This window comes from Triturus cristatus, chromosome 1_1 (genome assembly GCF_964204655.1).
Source record: "Triturus cristatus chromosome 1_1, aTriCri1.1, whole genome shotgun sequence".
Lineage (NCBI taxonomy): Eukaryota > Metazoa > Chordata > Amphibia > Caudata > Salamandridae > Triturus > Triturus cristatus.
The window spans coordinates 875,619,308-875,638,861 of NC_140579.1; the positions used below are offsets into that span (position 1 = coordinate 875,619,308).

Below are 19,554 nucleotides of genomic sequence, written 5' to 3' on the forward strand. Positions count from 1 at the left end.
CAGTGCAGCAGTTTTGTCACTGTTCACAATCATTTTATTGGATTCAGAAGCCAGTAGCAGCGCAAAGTCCGTGCTGTACTGTGAATGGAAACCTGATTGGGTCTCATGCAGCAAATCCTGAGCTTCGATAAATTCAATCAGCGGAGTACTGATGTGCTTCTTGGCTAGTTTGGAGAAAAATGGAAGCAGAGATATGGACCAGACATTTTCAGGGTTTGCAGCGTCCAGGGCAGGCCTTTTTGAAAGAGGCGCTACCATGGCATGTTTTCATCTTATGAGCACCACACCACCTTCCAAGGATTTATTGGACAGATTACAAAGTCTAGGTGAGACAGCCTCCATCCGGCGATCCAGCATCATGGTTGAGGCTGGATTGCTTGGTGATCATGATTTCACCTTTGGCCCCAAAGCACATAGCTCTTCTACAGTGAGCACATTGAAACTAGAGAGTTCTAAAGTAGAGCCCAGAGGTTGGAAACAAAATTCCAAGCATGGGACATTTCTAACTTTCTCTGGAAAAGTTGCATAGATATTAAAAACGTTATCAAAGAAGAATTGAGCAATTATGTTGCAGCCCTCCACAGAGGGGGTGACAGATGGAGACACCAGTTCCAGAAAGGATAGGGATTTCACTATAGAAAACAGCTCACTGGCTGAGTTATGGGCTGACTCTATCTTACTCACATAGAAAAGGCTAAGTGTAACTATAATCTGTCTATGATAATCTTTCAAAGACTCCAGATAAATTTCTTTATCCGCGGCATCATATTTATTGCGCCTAAGGAATTTTAGATGCTTACAGGTCTTTTTTTGCAGGAAAAGTTCCTCATTAAACCATTCGGCTGAAGGTCTGGCTCACCTCACTATCCGATTAGTCAGAGGGTCAATCACATTGAGTGCTTCATTGATCCAAATTCTCTACTTAGATTTGCACCGTCAACACACTTAAACATAGTTCAATGCTAGAGCCTATGTAGTGGGTCGCAGATGTTACTTTACTCCAGTTCCATGACAGAGCTACTTTAAAAAACTTCTTGATAGCTGGAACAATTGACTCCTAATAAAACAATGATTGGCTGCGATATATCAAACACGCCTTAAAGAAGATTGGATTGATTGACTACTGGAATACTTCAAGCCTAATAACAAAATCTAGGACATGGGTACTCACAAACATTTCCCCGGGGGCCATAAAGCTTGGTCTGTGATGTGACTGTGGCTTCATTGATGTCTGCAGAGTGATGGTCGAAGTGGGTGGGGGATTGGTGGTAGGGTAGGTGTAGGGGACGCGAAGCATATACATCTAGTGGCTGAATCTCACAATATGAAACCAGAAAACCTTGGATTAATCTAGGCTTCTCCACCTAACCAAATTGTATGATCCTAGGCAATAGTTTTATTTCACTTTCTCTCCTCTGCACATTATACGCCAAATGATAGGTAATGTGGCAAATGCGGCAAATCTATAATTATGCGACAATCGCCACAGCCGCAAAATCACATAATTCTAGTGGCCTTGATAATAGAAGTCCAGGCCACCCAGAGAGTGCACATAACAAATGACTTGCGCCTTGGTTCACAGTTGGCTTTGCTGTCAAGGTGGAGGGGGAGAATTAATGTTTCTAAATTCATGTTAGAAAACTATCATTTTTAGACAAAAAATACTTCTTAATGCACTGATATATTCTGATGCGCTAAGGGAAAACGGCTGTGCATGTTAATGAAATGGACTTTTTAAATTTTAAAGAGACTTTATAATTTTTTTACACTTTTGCTGCAAGATACCTTTAAAATGAAAGTGCTCCTAAAGTTAAGCAAGTGCAGGACACTCTAGTTATTTCCTTTATTTAACTTCAAATAACCTTAACATACATTTCCTGTTCAATTAACATCTTTTTTATTGTTAGTGCTGAGTCGAGTAAATAGCAGCTCAGTGCTGGAGTTAACGAGGGGCTGCATGTACAGATCAGGAGGGCCGTATATGGCCCCCGGGCCATACTTTGACTATCATTGATCTAGGACTATATCAGTCAAAAAGTGGTTCAAGAAACTGTCCTTCAAGACTCTTTTAAAAGACCTGGTAAAATTAAATTGATGCTACTGTGTCTTCAAGTCAACCCTTTAAGCACTTTTCAACTTAATATGAACCGTTTGTTACCTGAGTTAAAGAGAAGTTTCTACATAAAATATAGACAAATACATTTAAATTTGAGTACATATCTTCTATGGTGTGTAACAATCAATGTTCACCATCTTCTTTGTAGCTAGGCAGTGCTTAATGTGCACTCACTCAGAAGGATGCCTTAGCATTCACTCTACCACCCAATGTTTCTATGTGGGGTGGGGAATGAAAATAGGGGTGTATTATTTGGGAATGTCTGGTGATTCCTAAAGATACATGCAGATTTCACACCTTCCTATTTAAAAGAGGTGCAATTTGTAATGAGTTACACCACATTTTAGGATGCGTAGGGGCTAATGAGGTGAGTCACAGGCATGGCCCTAGTTGAGTCCCATGGAGATTCATTTCTTTTTTTAAAATAAATAATTTTATTAAACAGTAGAGAATCGACATTGCTGATCACAATTGGAAGGGATAATGCAAAATTCAAATATACATACATAGGTACCGTTGTTGTACAATATAAAGCCTTGAATAATGATTTATCAACAGTTATGGCGTATCAGGATCTTCAAGAGAGGGGACAATTGGTGGGACACAAATTGGAGAGTCATATTTTTACTCTGGTAATTGTCAGTTCACCTACCTTCAAATTCCCTTGCGTAGTGAAAACCCGCTCACACATAGTACAGGAAATTGGCTTTTCTTCGGTGTGGATTCTATCGTGGATCTGCAAAGCACTGACTGAAGAGAATGTCTTCTGACACACTAGACAGAGGTGTGGCTTGGAGGTGTTCTCAGAAGAAAGTGGCATCACAGATGAAGGTGGCAATGCCCGCAAAAATGTTGACATGTGGGCCAGGCCAGATGCTTCTGTTTTCGGCGGCAGCTCTGAAATCACCTGGGCTGGTGGAGATGTTCCTTCTGCCTGAGGCATAGACCACTGCCCAGACGATGCATGGGCTGGTGAGGAAGGCTCCCCTGCTTGGGGCTTTGACCACTGTCCTGAGGTTACCTGAGCTGGGGGAGGAGGTCCTACTTCCTGCGTGTCCGGCTGCAGCTCTGATACTGCCTCTGCTGGTGGAGGACTTATTGCTGCCTGGGTCTTCGGCTGCAACACTAAAGGTGACTTGGCTGGAGGAGGAGTTATCACAGCCTGGGCTTTCTGGTGCAGCTCCGCTAGTGTCTGGTCTGGAGGAGGTGTTGTCGCTGGCTGGTACTTTGACCACAGCTCCGGTGCCACCTGGGCTTGCGGAGGAGTTATTGCTGGCTGTTGCTTTGACCAGAGGTCTGATACTGCTTGAGTCGGTGGTGGAGTTATCACAGGCTGGGGTTTTGGCCACAAGTCTAGGGGTCCCTGGGACAGTGAAGAGGTTATTGCTAGCTGATGTTGTGGCCACAGCTCTGGCGCAACTTGGACTGATAGAGAAGTTATTGATGAATGATGCTTTGGCCAGTGCTCTGATGTCCCCTGGTTTAGAGGAGGAGTTGTCGCTGCCTGGGACTTTATTAACAGTTCTGGTGCTACCTGGGGACGCGGAGGAGTTATCATTTCCTGTGGCTTTGGCCACAGATCTGATGGTGCCTGAGGTGGAAGAGGAGTTATTGCTGCCTGGGGCTTCTGCCACAGTTCTGATAGTGGCTGGACTAGCTGGATTGGTGGAGGAGTTATTGCAGCTTGGGGTTTGGGCTGTAGTTCAGAAGGTGGCTGGGGTGGAGGAGGTATTATAGCCGCCTGAGGCCTTGGCCAGAGCAGTGATAGGGTCTGAACTGGTGGAGAAGTTATCACTGTATGAGATTTTGGCCAAAGGTCTAATGGAACTTGGGCTGGCAGAGGAGTTATAGCTGCTTGAGGCTTTGGCCACAGCATTGAGGGACCCAGAGCTGCTGGGTGTGTACCCACTGCCATGGATTTCTGTGTTGCGGGAGGAGGAGATCTACCTACTCCTGGATGGTTTCTCAGCATGTGGCTAAGGAGACTAGTTCTCTCTAAGAATTTCTGCTTACAGACTGGGCTTTGGAAGAGCCCATCGTTGCTGTGGCCCTTTATATGCTGCCCTAAAGATTCCATTGTAGGATAGGAAGCCGAGCAGATATAGCAAGGAAAGATTGCATCCTCTTGCATTTTCTCTCCTAGAGTTACTTGGCCTTCATGGTCGGTGCTCTGAGACTCCAGCGGCAATTCTGTAGATTCATTTTCTGGAGTTTGCTCCATTGGCTCTACAGCTTCTCGTGAGCCATCACTATGGGAAAGGTTTGCTAGAGCTTCTATAGCAGTCAGCTCATTAGGCTTGAAGCTTTGCTGTAAATTAGCACAGGATTCAGCTGAAATTGAGTCTGCCGAGGCAGTGTATGAAGGAGGGCTCTCATGGACTGGTGGAAGGTTTCGAGAAGAGCTCATGGCCACTGGGTCCTCCTTGGAGATAGATATGGTGGCCTCATCTCCAAGGTTTAAGATCTCAGATTCAGCTGGACCCTGCAATTTTTCGCTCTCTGATCCACTTGCCTCTAGTGAGTACTCGTCTGTAGCATCCTCATCTGAGAAATCCTGCTCAGGAAAGATCGCATCAAGGCTGGGTACCTTAGCCCCTGTCCTGTCTGGCATAACCCCATTCGGAATCTGGCCACCTAAGTGCATCCTGATGTGCTGCTGCAGGGTCACAGCATTTGTGAACTTTTTCTGGCAGATAGGACAAGAGTTCTGGACTTTTTCTGCTGGACTTGATTTGTGGCCAACAAAGTGGGCCTTGAGATTGCCTCTGGTGGAGAAGGCACGTCCACAGATCTTGCACTTGAAGGGTCTTTCTCCGCCATGCTGACTGTAGTGAAGTCGCAGGGCTCTGGGGCAGCTCAGAACTCGCAGGCATATGATACACTGGTTTGGATTGCTGGCCTGCTTGTCAATCTTCTCCACCAGCTGCTGAAGCTTAAATGTCTCTGAAGAGCCAAGTGGGTCAACAACATATGGAAATGGAAAGTTACTTGCTTTGAAGTGGTTGGCCAACATGGCCCAGTTTGGCATGGAAGTTGCCAGCTTGCCGAGCTGCATTCGACTGCTGCTGTCTGTCAAAACCTCCTGGCCCGTCGGTGGAGTGTTCTCATCAGCTTTACTCTTTCCACCACTACTTACACTCTTTTGCACACTAGAATTCTCCCCTGGCTTCATGAGCAGAAATGTATTGAAGGGTGGAAGGGTCTGGCCCGCAGACAGCAAGGTGAGACTCTCGGTGGCCGATAGCGCTGAGATAAGTGGTTTCTTCTCCACTGACTCCTCCTCAGATTTCTCAGGAGGCACAGACATTCCATAGGGCAGCCCGTTACCATTGAGCATATAGTCCAGATGCTCAGGAACAGGGTGAGGGTTCATCTGGATGTGAGGGTACTTGTCCTTGTGTCGCTGAAAATGCACCTTTAGATTGCCTCGGGTAGTAAAGCGATTGCCGCAGATGTTGCACTTGTAGGGCCGCTCACCTGTGTGAGAGCGCAGGTGAATCTGCAAGGCGCTGTCACTGCCAAACACCTTGGCACAGAAGCGGCACTTGTGCCTGCCAGAGGACTTCTCCTGGAGGCTTTCAGCATAGGCTGCCTCTCCATTCTTCTGTTTTAGGAGACTTGGGATGGGCTCCACTGCCCTGGTCCCAAGGAACATACTAACCTGGGGGGCTAGGATCCCTGTGGGGAAGGTTGCATGGGTTGAGAGCAACTGGCTTGGGGGGGAAGTGGGCAAGGAAGCAGGGCTATGTAAAGATTTCTCTTCAAAGTGGGGCAAGGTCTTTGGTTTCATACTGGGGATTGTGGGCAAGCTGCGGTCATTGAAGGGGATCCCCAGTGGGTTGTACAGCTGAAAAAAGGCTTGCTTGGGCACCTCTGGTGCTGGTACAGTCTTGGCCACTTCAGGTACTGGAGTCAACTTCATGGCACTGAAGGAAGGTGTGCTCTTGCTGCCAGCCCCAGGTGGAGTGGGGGACAGTCTGCCACCGGCAGCCAGTGGCACAGCCGGTTGAGCAAGGGATCCCAACATGAGCACCTGTCGGCATATCTGTTCTGTCATCTGCATCTGGTGGATCTGCCTTTGCTGTAGGACACGTAGCTCCTCCAAGATCATTGGAATATTGAGAGGGGTTGGTGACGCTCCCCCCATGGTGGCATCATGTGGTGCCTGTCCGATCTTTGGGCTTGTTGCATGATCCTTGTTCAAACCACTTCTGGGGGCAAAAAAGGGTTGTAAGGACTCAGAATCCTTGCCTCTGGGGTCTGGCCAATAGCTTCTGGAGGATCCCATCCTGGGAAAGCCAGTGACACCAGAACACTTGCATTCCCCATTGGTTGGCGTGGCGCCCACCCGTGGCACCTGCATCTCAGTGGTCCCAACGATCAGGCCTGGGCACTGAGTATCTGCAGCCCTAAATGCTGCACCTGCTTCTGGAGGCTTCACCCGCTGAAGAGTGCCATCTTCCTGATTGGCTACAATCACAACCACCGGATCATTCACTGGACAGCGATCCTTGTGCTGAACTAGGTCTTCTTGGTCCTCGAACTGTGCACAGCATTTGGTGCAGACCTGCAACTCTTCATCAGCAGTGTCTCCTGCAGAAACCGAGAAACAGACCAATCAAACCAGTGATTAACTATTCAAGAAAACTTCAGGATCTAACAGACCATTTACATGTACTGTCAATGTTCATCTTTAAAAAACGTATAAGCAAACAAAATATCAGAATTATAGTTAAATTAGCATAGACATAACGTTTTAAAAACACACAAGTCCTTGAAATCCTGTTTAAAGATTTTGTGCAATCAAAGCAATAATTGACATTAACGGTGATATCCTGCTGCATGCCAGAATACCAACAACAAACGTATCTGTATAACAAGCATTGTCATAGCCAATAGGTCACGCCTTTGGGACCTTACAAGTCTTTAGCCATGCAGCACACAACGCATGTCTTTCAGGCGGAGCTGCTTTTATCTAAGTGTTGGTTGCGGAGCAGAGACAGGACTGTGTACTACCATTATTAGAACAGTTAAAATGTTTAAAAAAAACAGTGCAGTGTGAGCACTGCCACCATCAACTTTTTTTTACGATGCATGGCATTTGTATCCTTTAATCAACGTGATGGTGTGGGGTTGGTCACTCATGGAAGAGAGGGGGAGGGTTTGTGTTTAGAATAGTTGATGCCGGTGTTGTATAATATCTGGTATCCCCTCGGGATCGTGTATCCCCTGACTTCGGCAGACTTTGGAAATCCTGCCTATTGGACAGCTCAGACGGGCCCACAAGCAGCCCCGCCCACCTCAGGAGAGCAAAGGCGAGCCTCGGCTTTAGCAGACAGAAGCAGCAGCACGCCGAGCAGCTGTCAGTAATGCATGCATCTATCTGCTTTATGCGCTTACTGGGACACTCAAGAAGGGTGTCAATAACTACCTTTCATTTCATTTGTTTACTCTGCCCTGACCTCTGACCATTTGACTGGAAAGCCTCGAGATGTTAACCTCATGTAAAACAAAAGAGAAAAATAAAGGGATATCTTGAATACAAAACGAAACTAAAACATTGGAATGAAATCACCACGAGCTAAAGATAACTATATATATGGGAGGTGAAAGTATCACAGTAATGGAAAAAGCAAGGAAATAATGCAAAAATTTGAAGAGGGAACAATGAATAATTTCAGGACTGCAAAAGGACGAGACAAATGCATGACAGCAAAATGGAGAAAGAAAACATTTTGGCTTTTTTTTTTTTTTTAAAACATGATCAAAGTCTTAAAGATACTACATGGACAGAAACAGCGAAAGCCTTCCTTATTTGAGTGTAGACATGTGCCTGGTGGTGATATCTGATATGACACATCTCAGACTCTCTAGTCAACCCAGAGATGATTATAAAACCAATTAACATGGACAGCCGGGCCGAGGTTCAGCCTTGGCTCTTAGAGCCCGTGCACGAGCTGGACCTTGAAAATGTTTGTATTAACATTTGGAAGCTTAGATATTAATAGGTCTCATGACAGCGCTGCACGTAAAAGTACTTGGATTTAAACCCATTTCTACTGGTGACAGTGCCATTAGTAAAATAAGAGGCAGGACAGTTTGTATGTGAACCCTGTCTGCGTCCCAGATCACTATCAAGCAACATTATGGTCTATTAAATCAAACACAGTAGGCTTCTGTGCAGCTGATATTCTGAATTCACTTATTTGAAAGTACTTGTGAAATAAAATATATGCCTAAGATCGCCCAGTTTAAGCACCGAAGCCGTGATTTAGCCAAGCTTTCTGGTTTCACTTCGTGAAAATCAGTCACTAAATGGGTATGATTTTGTCTCCGTATTATGTTATGGTTTTGTTTTTTCCTCCTTGTGCATTTTTCTGCAATTTGTATATAACGCAACATTAACACTAAGGCATTGGGGTGGTTTATAGCAGCAATATTTACATTAAACATGGTCACATTTCTTTTGGCATGGGGAGGTTAAGGGATTTGCCCAGAATCCCACAATGTTGAGCAGATGTTGAGATGTTGAGACTTGAACCTGGATAACCAGTTCCAATGTCGACAGCTCTGGCAGTAAATGTCAGGGTAGAGCAGAGATGAGCAGACGGGTAGAACATTTATTGCCTGCTGCCTGTGCCCTGGGTCATACATAGCTGCCAAGGTTTCAGATTGCTTATGTGTGGCCATCACACAGTGTGCCCTGCAAGGCTTTCTCGGCGGCAGCGATTGGGCAATGGCGCTCGTGACATCCTGAGTTAATCAGAGGTGCTGCACCGGAGTGTCGGCTGAATATCATGTTATACTTTGCAGGCAGCTGAGTGAGTTGACTCAGCCCCAAAGTCTACCACAAGTGGTACAGATGCCCTGTTACCAGCTGACAGGCTTTACTCTGTCAGTGTGGTTTAATTTGCAGCGTTCAGCTCCGGCTTGCTAAGGAGGCACTGCAAATGCATGACAATGCATTTCAGTGCAGAGATACGGACCGCCACGTTGACATGCTTTAGTCTAATGCCTGATGCGTGGTACTTGGCTGGCTGGTCACATGACTGCGACTTACTTAGCTGTTGGTCTTTGTGTATTCCTCCCAGTGAGACAAAAGGGGATTAGGTGTTGGCAGACTTGGCCACCCTGCCAGGATGGCTGGGAGCAGAGCTGTTCCCTGCCCAACTACAGTTCAAAGGGCTGTCTCCAGAACACACACTAAAGAACCTGGCACTGGCCTTTTTTCACCCAAGACTTATTGGAGCCTTGGTAGGCTAAGGGAAGAAAATTCCAGAACCAGATGTGGGGGTAGCATAGGAAATCCCCCCACTTCAAAGGCTGGCACAAGGTATAAACATTGCACCCCAGAACACCTCTTCAGTACATTTCTGAACTTGTGGACTACTTCAGAATGACTTCCTGGTGCCCTAGAGGACGACCTTGCTGCTTGAGGCCTGCCTTGGTTCCCGGAGGTCTGCACTGCACTGCTGCTACCAAAGAACTGCTCTGCTGCTTGAGGAATGCCTTGCTTCCCAGAGGGCTTCCTTGCTTCCTGAGGCCTGTCTCGATGCTTGAAGGAGAACTGGACCATCTCCATGAAAGCAGTACCACCAGACATGAGTCCAAAGAATAGTTGGCTTGCCTTCTGTGTGAGCTACAGGGGCATAACCAGCTCCAGAGATCTTGAAATCTACACCTCATCTTTGCTGGAGTGAGTGTTAATCCCCCCCCCACCACCCCCACCAAATGGTGCCTCCTAGGTCTTGCACTCTTGGAAGTGGTGTTAAAGGTCCTGCACCTGCCTAGCCCTAAAAGGTGGGACTTTTAAAAAGATTCACCGAAAGTACTAGAAGAACTGACAGAAGACAAGGAGCTACCTGACAGCTGATCTGCCCAAGGAGAATTGCCAATTGGTCTGCCTTTGCAGTAGCTCCTGCTACATTATTCCACACAGGAGCAAATCCTGCTCACCTGGACCTCTCAGTGACAGTGTCTGGCCTCATGGAGCCCTATTCTGCTACAGATTGTAGCTCTGTCACACTGGAGGTTTCTTGTTACAAAACTTTGTCCAAGTCCGAAGGATAACATTTTTTACCATGCCTGATAGTGACCCGCTCGACCATTGATGATGACAAAGTCCTCAGCCTGAACATCCTGCTTCCTCTGCTCATAGCTTTTTCCTGCCATTGTCAATGGCTTCACCGAGATTTCGTCCAGCGCTCCTTGGCGATGACGACGACTCTTTGTATGCAGCCTGCTTTCTTTCCCCAGTGAACTCTACCATCTCCTGGACTTTATCTTCAAAATGTAAACTCAGTCCGAAGTTCAGCTAAGACCAGGCCCAATCCACCTTGTGTATCTGACTTGTGTTCCATTGTGGTCAATCTTAACTTTTGACTTTGTCTCGGTCTCACACACCCAGATACGTGCGGTTGGCATTTTGGTCTTTTAGGTGCTAGATTTCACTGAAAACTTAAAAAGAATCTGGTTGTACTGATAGGATTTTATTTTGTTTTGGTGTTATTTTATTTATTTAAATGTATCTTATTTTTCAAAATTGGGTTAGGATTTTTCTTGTGTTGTGTTTTCAAACACTTTATTACTGTTCGCTGCATAAAAACTTTACACAGTGACTCTAAGTTGAGTCTGAAATCTTTTGTGCCAAGCTACCAGATGGCTATGCACTGGTTAATTCAGTGACTTTTGTGGTTCATGCTGACAAGGATTCAGGTTGTTGCTTGAGTAGCATTTCATCCCACTCAAACAATAACCCTATTTCTTACAATACAGTAACTCAGTATTTTAAAACGATATTCTACTGCCGCTTCTAAAAAAGCAGGGCGATGACCAATCCATATTCTTATTCTAAAATATGTTCATTGCAGCTTGAAGCCAACATGCTTCTTTCATACTGTTAGAAATGGGTTTTCTGGTTGGCAGAGGTATGCACCCTGTCCAAGCAGGAACCACTGTAGGGTAAGAGTAGTAAACACTTAGCAACAGATTTATGAGCCCCTTGCGCCACTTTTGCGTCACTTTTCCCATGTTAAAAGTGACGCAAAAGTGGCGCAAGGGGCTCATAAATCTGCCCCTTAGTGTACCACTGCTCACCCACTGGTAGCTTGGCACAGAGCAGTCAGGCTAAACTAAAGAGGCAATGTGTAAATTATTCGTGCACACACACAGTAACACAGCGAAAACATCGCAACAGTCCTCCACACCACTTTAGATGAATAGCCAATATTTATCTGAGTAAAACAAGACCATAATAACAAACATCCAACATTCACAAGTCAATATATGAATTTTTCAAGATTAACTCAAAATGCAGTGCTTAGAAGTCATTACCTCCTCGTAAGCTTTCCTCACCACCTGAGTTACACAGTGAGCTTCAGCCTCACAACAGAACCCTCTAAGCAATTTTAAGCTTCAGTTCTCGCATCCCTCCCCAACATGGCCACCCACCTTCCCCCTTGACCCAGTACAAGAGGAGGAACGACCCACCCCACTTCCGGTTTTTTTTGTTCTCGCTGCCGAAGCCTCCGAGTGCAATTTTCAGGTACGTTTTTGTGAGGTTGTGCCTTAGCCGGCCCTAACGCCCGGGGTGTTGGCCCTACCAAGCGGGCTTTTGTTGTATGCCTTTTTTCCCTTATTCTATGTGGCTTTTCGGCAAACCGAGGCAGATCGAGCTCATCGTGGAGGTTGGAAGCCCTGCTTCAGAGGGCTCATTCTGGGGTGTGAGGGCCGTGCATCACGGGTGCTGGTTGCAGCTCTGCCCCTATGCCCACCCCTTTTTTTCACGGAAAGTCCGGACTATCCGTGGGGCCTTGCGGGTCGGCCCCCTGTGGGGGGTTGATTGTTGACTTTCGTGGAGAATTTGAAAAGGTTGATATCGAAACAGTGGGTCCTATGAATTGCCAGGGAGGGTTACTCGATTTGCTTTGACTCTCCACCCCCAGAATATTTCAGCAGGTGATCAGGATCTTCTTGAGAAAGGGGCCATTCAGCCTGTTTTGGCCTGTCAAAGGGGTTAAGGGGTCTACTCCATTCTTTTTCTGGTAGGGAAAGTTTCCGTGGACTTCCATCCTGTGCTGGATTTGAAAAGGGGGAACTTGTTTGTCCCTCATGTTAAGTTTAGGATGCTGTCTTTGTAGTAGATTCTTCCCTTACTGGTTCAGGGGGATGTGGTAGCTTCCTTAGATCTGCTCGATGCCTACCTCCACGTGCCCATTCATCCTGTGTCCCAGCGGTTCCTCAGGTTTTGTGTGGGACCCAAACATTTATAATTCCAGATACTGCCATTTGGTTTGTCTTAAGCCCTGAGGGTCTTCACTAAGGTCCTGGCTCCGTTTGTTGGGCTCATCCGTAGAGAGAGAATTCGGGCATTCCTGTAACTTGATGACTGGCTAATTTCTACCTATTCTTTTTCAAAGGAGACTCTTCACGTCCAGAGGGTCTGTGAGATGATTCTGGAGAGGCACGGCTTCCTGATCAACCACAAAGAGTTGCATCTGTTTCCCACCTAGGAGTTAGTGTTTATTGGGGGTCACCTGGACATGGTCAAAGGACTGTTGTTTTTGCTGGCCGTGAGGAGGGCAATCTTGAGGAGGGACCTGGGTTGTCTGCTGGCTTTGCAATCTCCCCTGGTGCATCAGTGGTTGAGGTTGCAGGGCTTGATGTTGGCGGCAATACATGTACTGCAATGGGCTCATTTGCATTTGTGCCCATTGTTAAACCATCTCCTGTCCAATTCGTCCCCTTGTTCCACTGCCAGTGGTAGTGCCCCCTCAGATTCGGATTGCCCTGGGTTGGTGGAGCCCAATTCGACCAGGGGTCTTCCTTTTCAGGTGTCCCCTTCCCAGGAGGTGACAACAGATGCCAGCCGGTTGGTCTGGGGGTGACGTTGAATTCCTGGTCTGTACAGGGTCTCTGGGATCGCCTGCTGACTGGTTGCTCGTCCAACTTCCGGGAGCTGAAGGCGGTTCAGATGGCTTGTCTGGAGTTTGCATCGGCCCTTCGGGGGCATCATGTTCTGGTCCGGAAGGACAATCAGGTGGTGATGGATTACCTCAATCCCCAGGGGGGCTGTAAAGTTCTTTCCCTGTGGCTCATGGCTAAGGAGATTCTGACCTGGGAAGCTACTGTGTTTTCTCTGCGGGTGGTGTATTTCCAAGGGAGAGAGAATTGTGCGGCAGATCAACTGGGCAGGGATTTTCCCCCATGTGATCGATTTCAATGTCGGGGGAGGTGTTCCATGTGTTGAAAACGAAGTTTAAGTGCCGGACAGTGGACTTGCTTGCGGCCAAGGACAATGCTCAGCTGCCGCGCTTCTGCATAATTATTCCCTGTCCAGAGGCATGGAGGGTAGATGCAATGTCATTTAGGTGGCCGGCCACTCTGCTTTACCATTTCCTCTGATCCCTTTAATTGCCCAGGTTCTGTGCAAGATTTGCCTGGACAAGGCATTTGTTCTGTTGATTGTGTTGGGCTGGGCTCACCGCCCATGGTATCCTCTTCTGAGGGAGCTGGCCATTCAGGTGTGTTGGGCGATTCCCAATCTTCCATATCCTCTGAAGGCTATTGTGTCCGCTGGTTGGATTGGTAAATTGAGGTCGTTTTTGGGTTCTCCTCCTTTTTTGCGTGTCTTGCCACATCATGTTGTCCTTTGCTCCAATCCTAAGTTCTTGCCCAAGGTCCCCTTAGTTGCCAACCGTTCCAGGGAGATCGTTCTGCCGACTTTCTCCCCGGTGCCTGGCCCGGTAAGATCGGGTCACAAACCTTCTCTTTCCACCCTGAGTTGGTGAATGAAGCAGAAAATCCTTCTGGCCTATGGTTCCCAGAGGTCTGAGGTGTCGGCTCGGATCCAGGGTCGGTCTACCCAGGGTATTTCTGTATCCTGGGCCTCTTTCAAGGGAGTCTTGATTAAAGATATATGTAGGGCCTCTACATGGGCCTCTCCACACATGTTCATGGACCACTATTGTCTGGTGTTGGGTGGTCCTGCTGCTGGGGGTTTTGCTGAAGCTGTTCTATAGGCTGACTTTGCTTTGCACTTGATTGGAGCTCCTTCTGTTGGGTATCTGTTTGGTTTTTTCCCCTCTATTTTATTGTTTGGATTAAAAACTTGATGTTTGCCTCAACCTTTGGTATGTGGTATCTTGTTGGTGACCATGAAGCTGCTTGGTTTGGTATGTGTTCACTGTGTAACTCAGCCGGCGAGGATGACTAACGAGGAGGTAATGCCCCCGTTACTTACCAGTAATCTTTATTACTCTGAGTATAGTCTTCCTCGCCACATGAGTTCCTATCCCTCTCTGTTTGACTATCGGCTTCATGTGGTTTCTTGCTGGGCATGGTAGTTGTACAGGAAATGGGGTGAGTCGTGCCTCCTCTTGTACGGGGTCAAGGGTGAAGATGGTCGTCATGCCTCCTCTTGTACTGGGTCAAGGGTGAAGATGGTCATCCATGTTGGGGAGGAATGGGAGGATTGGAAAGGAAAATTACTTGAAGGGTTCTGCTGTGGAGCTGAAGCTCACTGTGTAACTCATGTGGCGAGGAAGACTATACTCGGAGTAATGAAAATTACCGGTAAGTAGCCGGGGCAACAACTCCGACTGAGGCTATCAAGTCACGCTTGGCTGGTGCAAAAGCAAACGTTCTCTCCGACTGCGATGGAGCGTGGGCCGGAGACAGGAGTCACGCAGACTAGCTGACAGTACCTTGTATACATCGATGATTGGGGACGATGCGATGTTCAATGGAAGAGGATGCATCGCGGGTGCAGTTGATGTGTCGGTTCTGGGGGAAGTGCAAGGTTGTTGAGGTGTTGGTACTCGGGGACAATGGATTGTGCAAAGTAGGTGATGTGCCAGTAGCGGTTGTGAGGCTTTGGTTGCAGCGTCAGGGATGTGTCAATGTCAAGAGCACAGTGAGTCAATTCCATGGTGTCGTACTTGAACCGCTGTCCTGAAAGCGGTGCATCAGTCATTAGCCACGCAGGGCCGGGAATGCATTGGAGTCGGAACGGTGCACCACGGATGTCGGTGATTGTTAGAAATGGGGGTCTCCAGTTGACAGAGGTAGGTACCCTTGTCCAAGTAGGGACTCTTCTTGCTAGTCATGGTAAGGGAGTTACACTCCTGAAATACCCTCTGCTCACCCCCTTGGTAGCATGGCACAAGCAGTCAGGCTTATCTCAGATGCAGTGTGTAAAGCATTGGCACATAACCAACAGTAATACAATGAAAAACACTACAAAAGGACACCACACCAGTTACAAAAAATATCCAATATTTTTATATATCCAAAACAAGGCCAAAAAATATAAGAATCCAACATACAGTACTTATATGTATATATACTTTGCAAAATATCCTTAAAATTTGAGAAATACTTCAAAAACACAGTTCGTACGAGTTGGTAACTCCATCCGGGGCTACCTCGATGCTGAAAACAAGAGTCAAAACAAAAACAGTTCCAGCCGACTGCGTCGGTCCTGGCCAACAAAAGTGTGGACAGACTCGGTAACAGTACCTTTCTCATTGCGGCTGGCACCTTGGTGTGAGCCCGTCGTGGCAATCGTGGCGGTTGTGTTGCAAAATGAAAGGAGTGCAGGGTGCGGTGCCCTCTTGTTGCGGTGCAGGCAGCGGCACGGTGACGATCGTCCAAATGGTGTTGGTAAGACCAAGGCATACGGTGCAGGGTTAGGCAGAGCTCGATGCAGTGCTGGCAGGCTGTGGTGCAAGGGACAGAGCTGGTTAGTGGGAGCTGGCGTCGGTCGGCCCAGACTGCGGTGTGGGACGAGGCAGTGCAGCATGAGACTTACGAGCGGTTCCCCCAGCCACGATGCAGTCACGGGTGTTGAAGTCAACAGCAGTGATAGCGTGGGTGAGACCAGGATGGCGTAGTGAAGTTAGGCGGTGTGGAGTGTGGTGCCCAGAGGTCTCTGTGCATGCAGCGGCTCGGTGGATGTGGAGTTGGTCATCGTCGCCAGTGAGACCAGGGTTGCGGTGCGAGATTTGGATGGTGTCTTCTGAGGTGCCGTCAGGACACTGAGCCAGCAATGGAGTCGGTGATGGAGTCGGTTGTGTTTCCCTTCTCTGTGGCAACTGAAGCAGGGGTTGCAGAAGCGGTACCCAGAGTTTGGTGAAGTCTTTGCAATCCCTGAGACTTCAGTACAGGAGGCAAGCTCTACTTCAAGCCCTTGGAGATACTCAGCACAAGTAAAAGAAAGTTCAGTCCAGTCCTTTCATTGCCCAAGGCAGAAACAGCAACTGCAGGCCAACCCATCAAAGCAACAACACAGCAAAGTGGCAGCTCTTCCAGCTCTTCTCCTTGGCAGGTTCCTTGATTCCAGCGAGTTCTAACGTTCTGGGGTCTGTGCCCCAGTATTTATATTTAAAAGTTCTTTGTTCTCTCGGGCAGAGGGTGTCTGTGCTTAGTCCAAACCAGTTCTGTCCTCTCTGGCCCAGCTTCCTGGCAGGATTGTTCAAGGCAAACCAGGCCCATTCAGGTGCAAGGAAAACTTCTCTCACTACTCTAAATTCAGCCCAGGCCTATTCAGGTGCTAGTGAAAACTCCTCCCACTACTCTGAATGCAACCCAGGTTTATTCAGCTCAGCCCCTGACTCATTCACGAATGGCAGGACACACATCACCCCCCCCCCCCCCGGTGGCCATCTGAGAGAATGCACCTCCCAACCCCTGTGACTCCAAAGCCAGACAGTCAATACACAAACCAGCAGAGGCACATAGAATGGCTAAGCAAGAAAATACCTACTTTCTAAAAGTGGTATTTTCAAACACAGAAACACAGAACATAAAAGATGCATTTCAAAATTCAGAGTTCAGGCATACTAAACTTTAACTTCCTATCTTTCCTATCTTGTCCCAAGGGAAAGTTATATTTATAAAATGTTATAAATAAACTCCCATTCTAACCTATGGGACAGATAGCCTTTCCATAGTGAAAAATGAAATGCACTGTAGTTCACTACCAGGACATGTCACACACACCAGTACATGTCCTACCTTTAACAAACATAGCACCCTGCCCACAGGGGTACCTTGGGCGTACCTTAGGGGTGACGTATATATAAGAAAAGGGAAGCTAACGGCCTAGGCAAGTGGGTGCACTTGCCAAGTCGACATGGCAGTTACAAACTGCACACAATCGTTGTAGTGCCAGGTCTGACTCACCTTTACAGGACTACTTCTGTGGGTGGCACAATCAGTGCTGCAAGCCCACTAGTAGCATTTGATTTACAGGCCCTGGCACTCTCAGTGCATTGTACTAGGGACTTATTAATAAATCAAATATGCCAATCATGGAAACATCAATCCATAACACAATTTACACAGAGAACATATGCACTTTAGCACTGTTCAGAAGTAGAAAAGTGCCCAGAGTCCTAAAACCAACAAAAACAGGTCAGGAAAAAATCGGAGGAAGAAGCAAAAAGTTTGGGGATAACCCTGCAAAAAGGGCCATTTCCAACAGTGATGCAGAGTCCGAGACTCACGTAAAAGCAGTTCTTCGGAGGTGCTGCGCAAAGTTGGGGCTTCGTTGAAAGTCAGGGTCAAGGTCGTTGCGTTGTGCACTCGGTGAGCAATGTCCACGGCTTTGGTGCAGGCAGCGGCGATGCGTCACTTTTGCCGGGATGTGCAGGTTCCAAAAGGATGCTATGGTGAAAGGGTGACTGGATTGGCATTAGGCAGCTAAATTTAGCGCATCAATAGTGGAAAACACAGGGATGAACTGTTTTCTTGTGAATACGGCACAGCCCAGCTCTGTGAAAATGTCAGAGCACTGCACTGCCAAATTTGGCACATCTCTGCACTCTGACATTTTCTCGTAATTATTTCTCCAAGTAAGAACTGAGATGCAAGCTGAGCAGGACTCTCAACACGGTAAGTGTACGTAAGAGAGTCCTGCTCTGGTTGATTCCTTTCTGCCAGGGGAGGTGATCCGTTGATTCCTTACTGTGAAGGGATGGGATGCGTCGATCTTCGGAAACGTGCCCTTAATTCCCTACTGCAGGGCCACGTTAATGAAGAACTTAGCTCACAGGGACGATGCGCCGAAAATCCGGATGCACTGGGTCAAGAGGCAGTGGCGGAACAGGCGCTGCATTGACTTCCCAGTCGCGAAACAGCTGATGCGTCGCTTTTTTCGGCCGCACAGCAGGGCCCGGTGGCCGTCTCAGAGAATGCACCTCCTAACCCCTGTCACTCCTAAGCCAGACAGTCAATACACAAACCAGCAGAGGCACATAGAATGGCTAAGGAAGAAAATAGCTACTTCCTAAAAGTGGTATTTTCAAACACAGAACATAAAAATCAACTTTATGAAAAAATGCATTTCAAAATTCTGAGTTCAGGCATACTAAAGTTTAACTTCCTATCTTGTCCCAAGGGAAAGTTATATTTATAAAATGTTATAAATAAACTCCCATTCTAACCTATGGGACAGATGGCCTTTCCATATTGAAAAATGAAATGCAATGTAATTCACTACCAGGACATGTCACACACACCAGTACATGTCCTACCTTCAACAAGCATAGCACCCTGCCCACAGAGGTAACTTGGGCCTACCTTAGGGGTGATGTATATGTAAGCAAAGGGAAGACAACGGCCTGGCAAGTGGGTGCACTTGCCAAGTCAACATGGCAGTTACAAACTGCACGCAATCTTTGCAGTGGCAGGTCTGAGTCACCTTTATAGGACTACTCCTGTGGGTGGCACAATCAGTGCTGCAACCTCAATAGTAGCATTTGATTTACAGGCCCTGGCACTCTCAGTGCACTGTACTAGGGACTTATTGATAAATCAAATATGCCAATCATGGAAACATCAATCCATAACACAATTTACACAGAGAGCATATGCACTTTAGCACTGTTCAGAAGTGGCAAAGTGCCCAGAGTCCTAAAACCAACAAAGACAAGTCAGGAAAAAATAGGAGGAAGAAGAAAAACGTTTGGGGATAACCCTGCAAAAAGGGCCATTTCCAACAGTGATGTGAAGTTTTAGACTCACGTAAAAGCAGTACTTCGGAGGTGTGGCACAAAGTTGGGGCTTCATTGAAAGTCAAGGTCACACGGTAAGTGTACGTAAGAGTCCTGCACCACATGCACCACGGATTTCTGTGAAATGGGGCTTGGGACTTGAGTTGCAGTGATGCTTCAGCCGTATGGCAGGCACTGCGTCGATTCTGCGGCCGCACCCGGCAATGCTTTGGTCGGGAAAAACAGGCACTGAGAGTCGATGCATGGATTTTCTTGGTTCTTTGCAGCAAAATTACCTCCAAGGGCCATGGTCAGCACTCCTAGCACAGGAGTTCAGGGGCTGCAGATGAAGTCTTTGATGGCCCTGAGACGTCTTAACAGGAGTCAAGCACACACAAGCCCTTGGAAAACCTTGGCAAGCAGGATGTAGAAAGCAAAGTCCAG

General features: G+C 47.3%; 1 protein-coding gene across 6 annotated transcripts in view; it reads right to left on the reverse strand.

Moving 5' to 3' along the window:
* Window positions 1-19,554, reverse strand: part of SALL2 (spalt like transcription factor 2) — a 673,107-nt gene that overhangs the window by 173,948 nt on the left and 479,605 nt on the right. For all 6 annotated transcript variants that reach the window (XM_085650612.1, XM_085650592.1, XM_085650601.1 and 3 more), the window contains one exon: window positions 2,769-6,709. In XM_085650612.1, coding sequence (XP_085506738.1) covers window positions 2,769-6,709 — 3,941 coding nt within the window. The remainder of the gene's footprint in view (window positions 1-2,768; window positions 6,710-19,554) is intronic.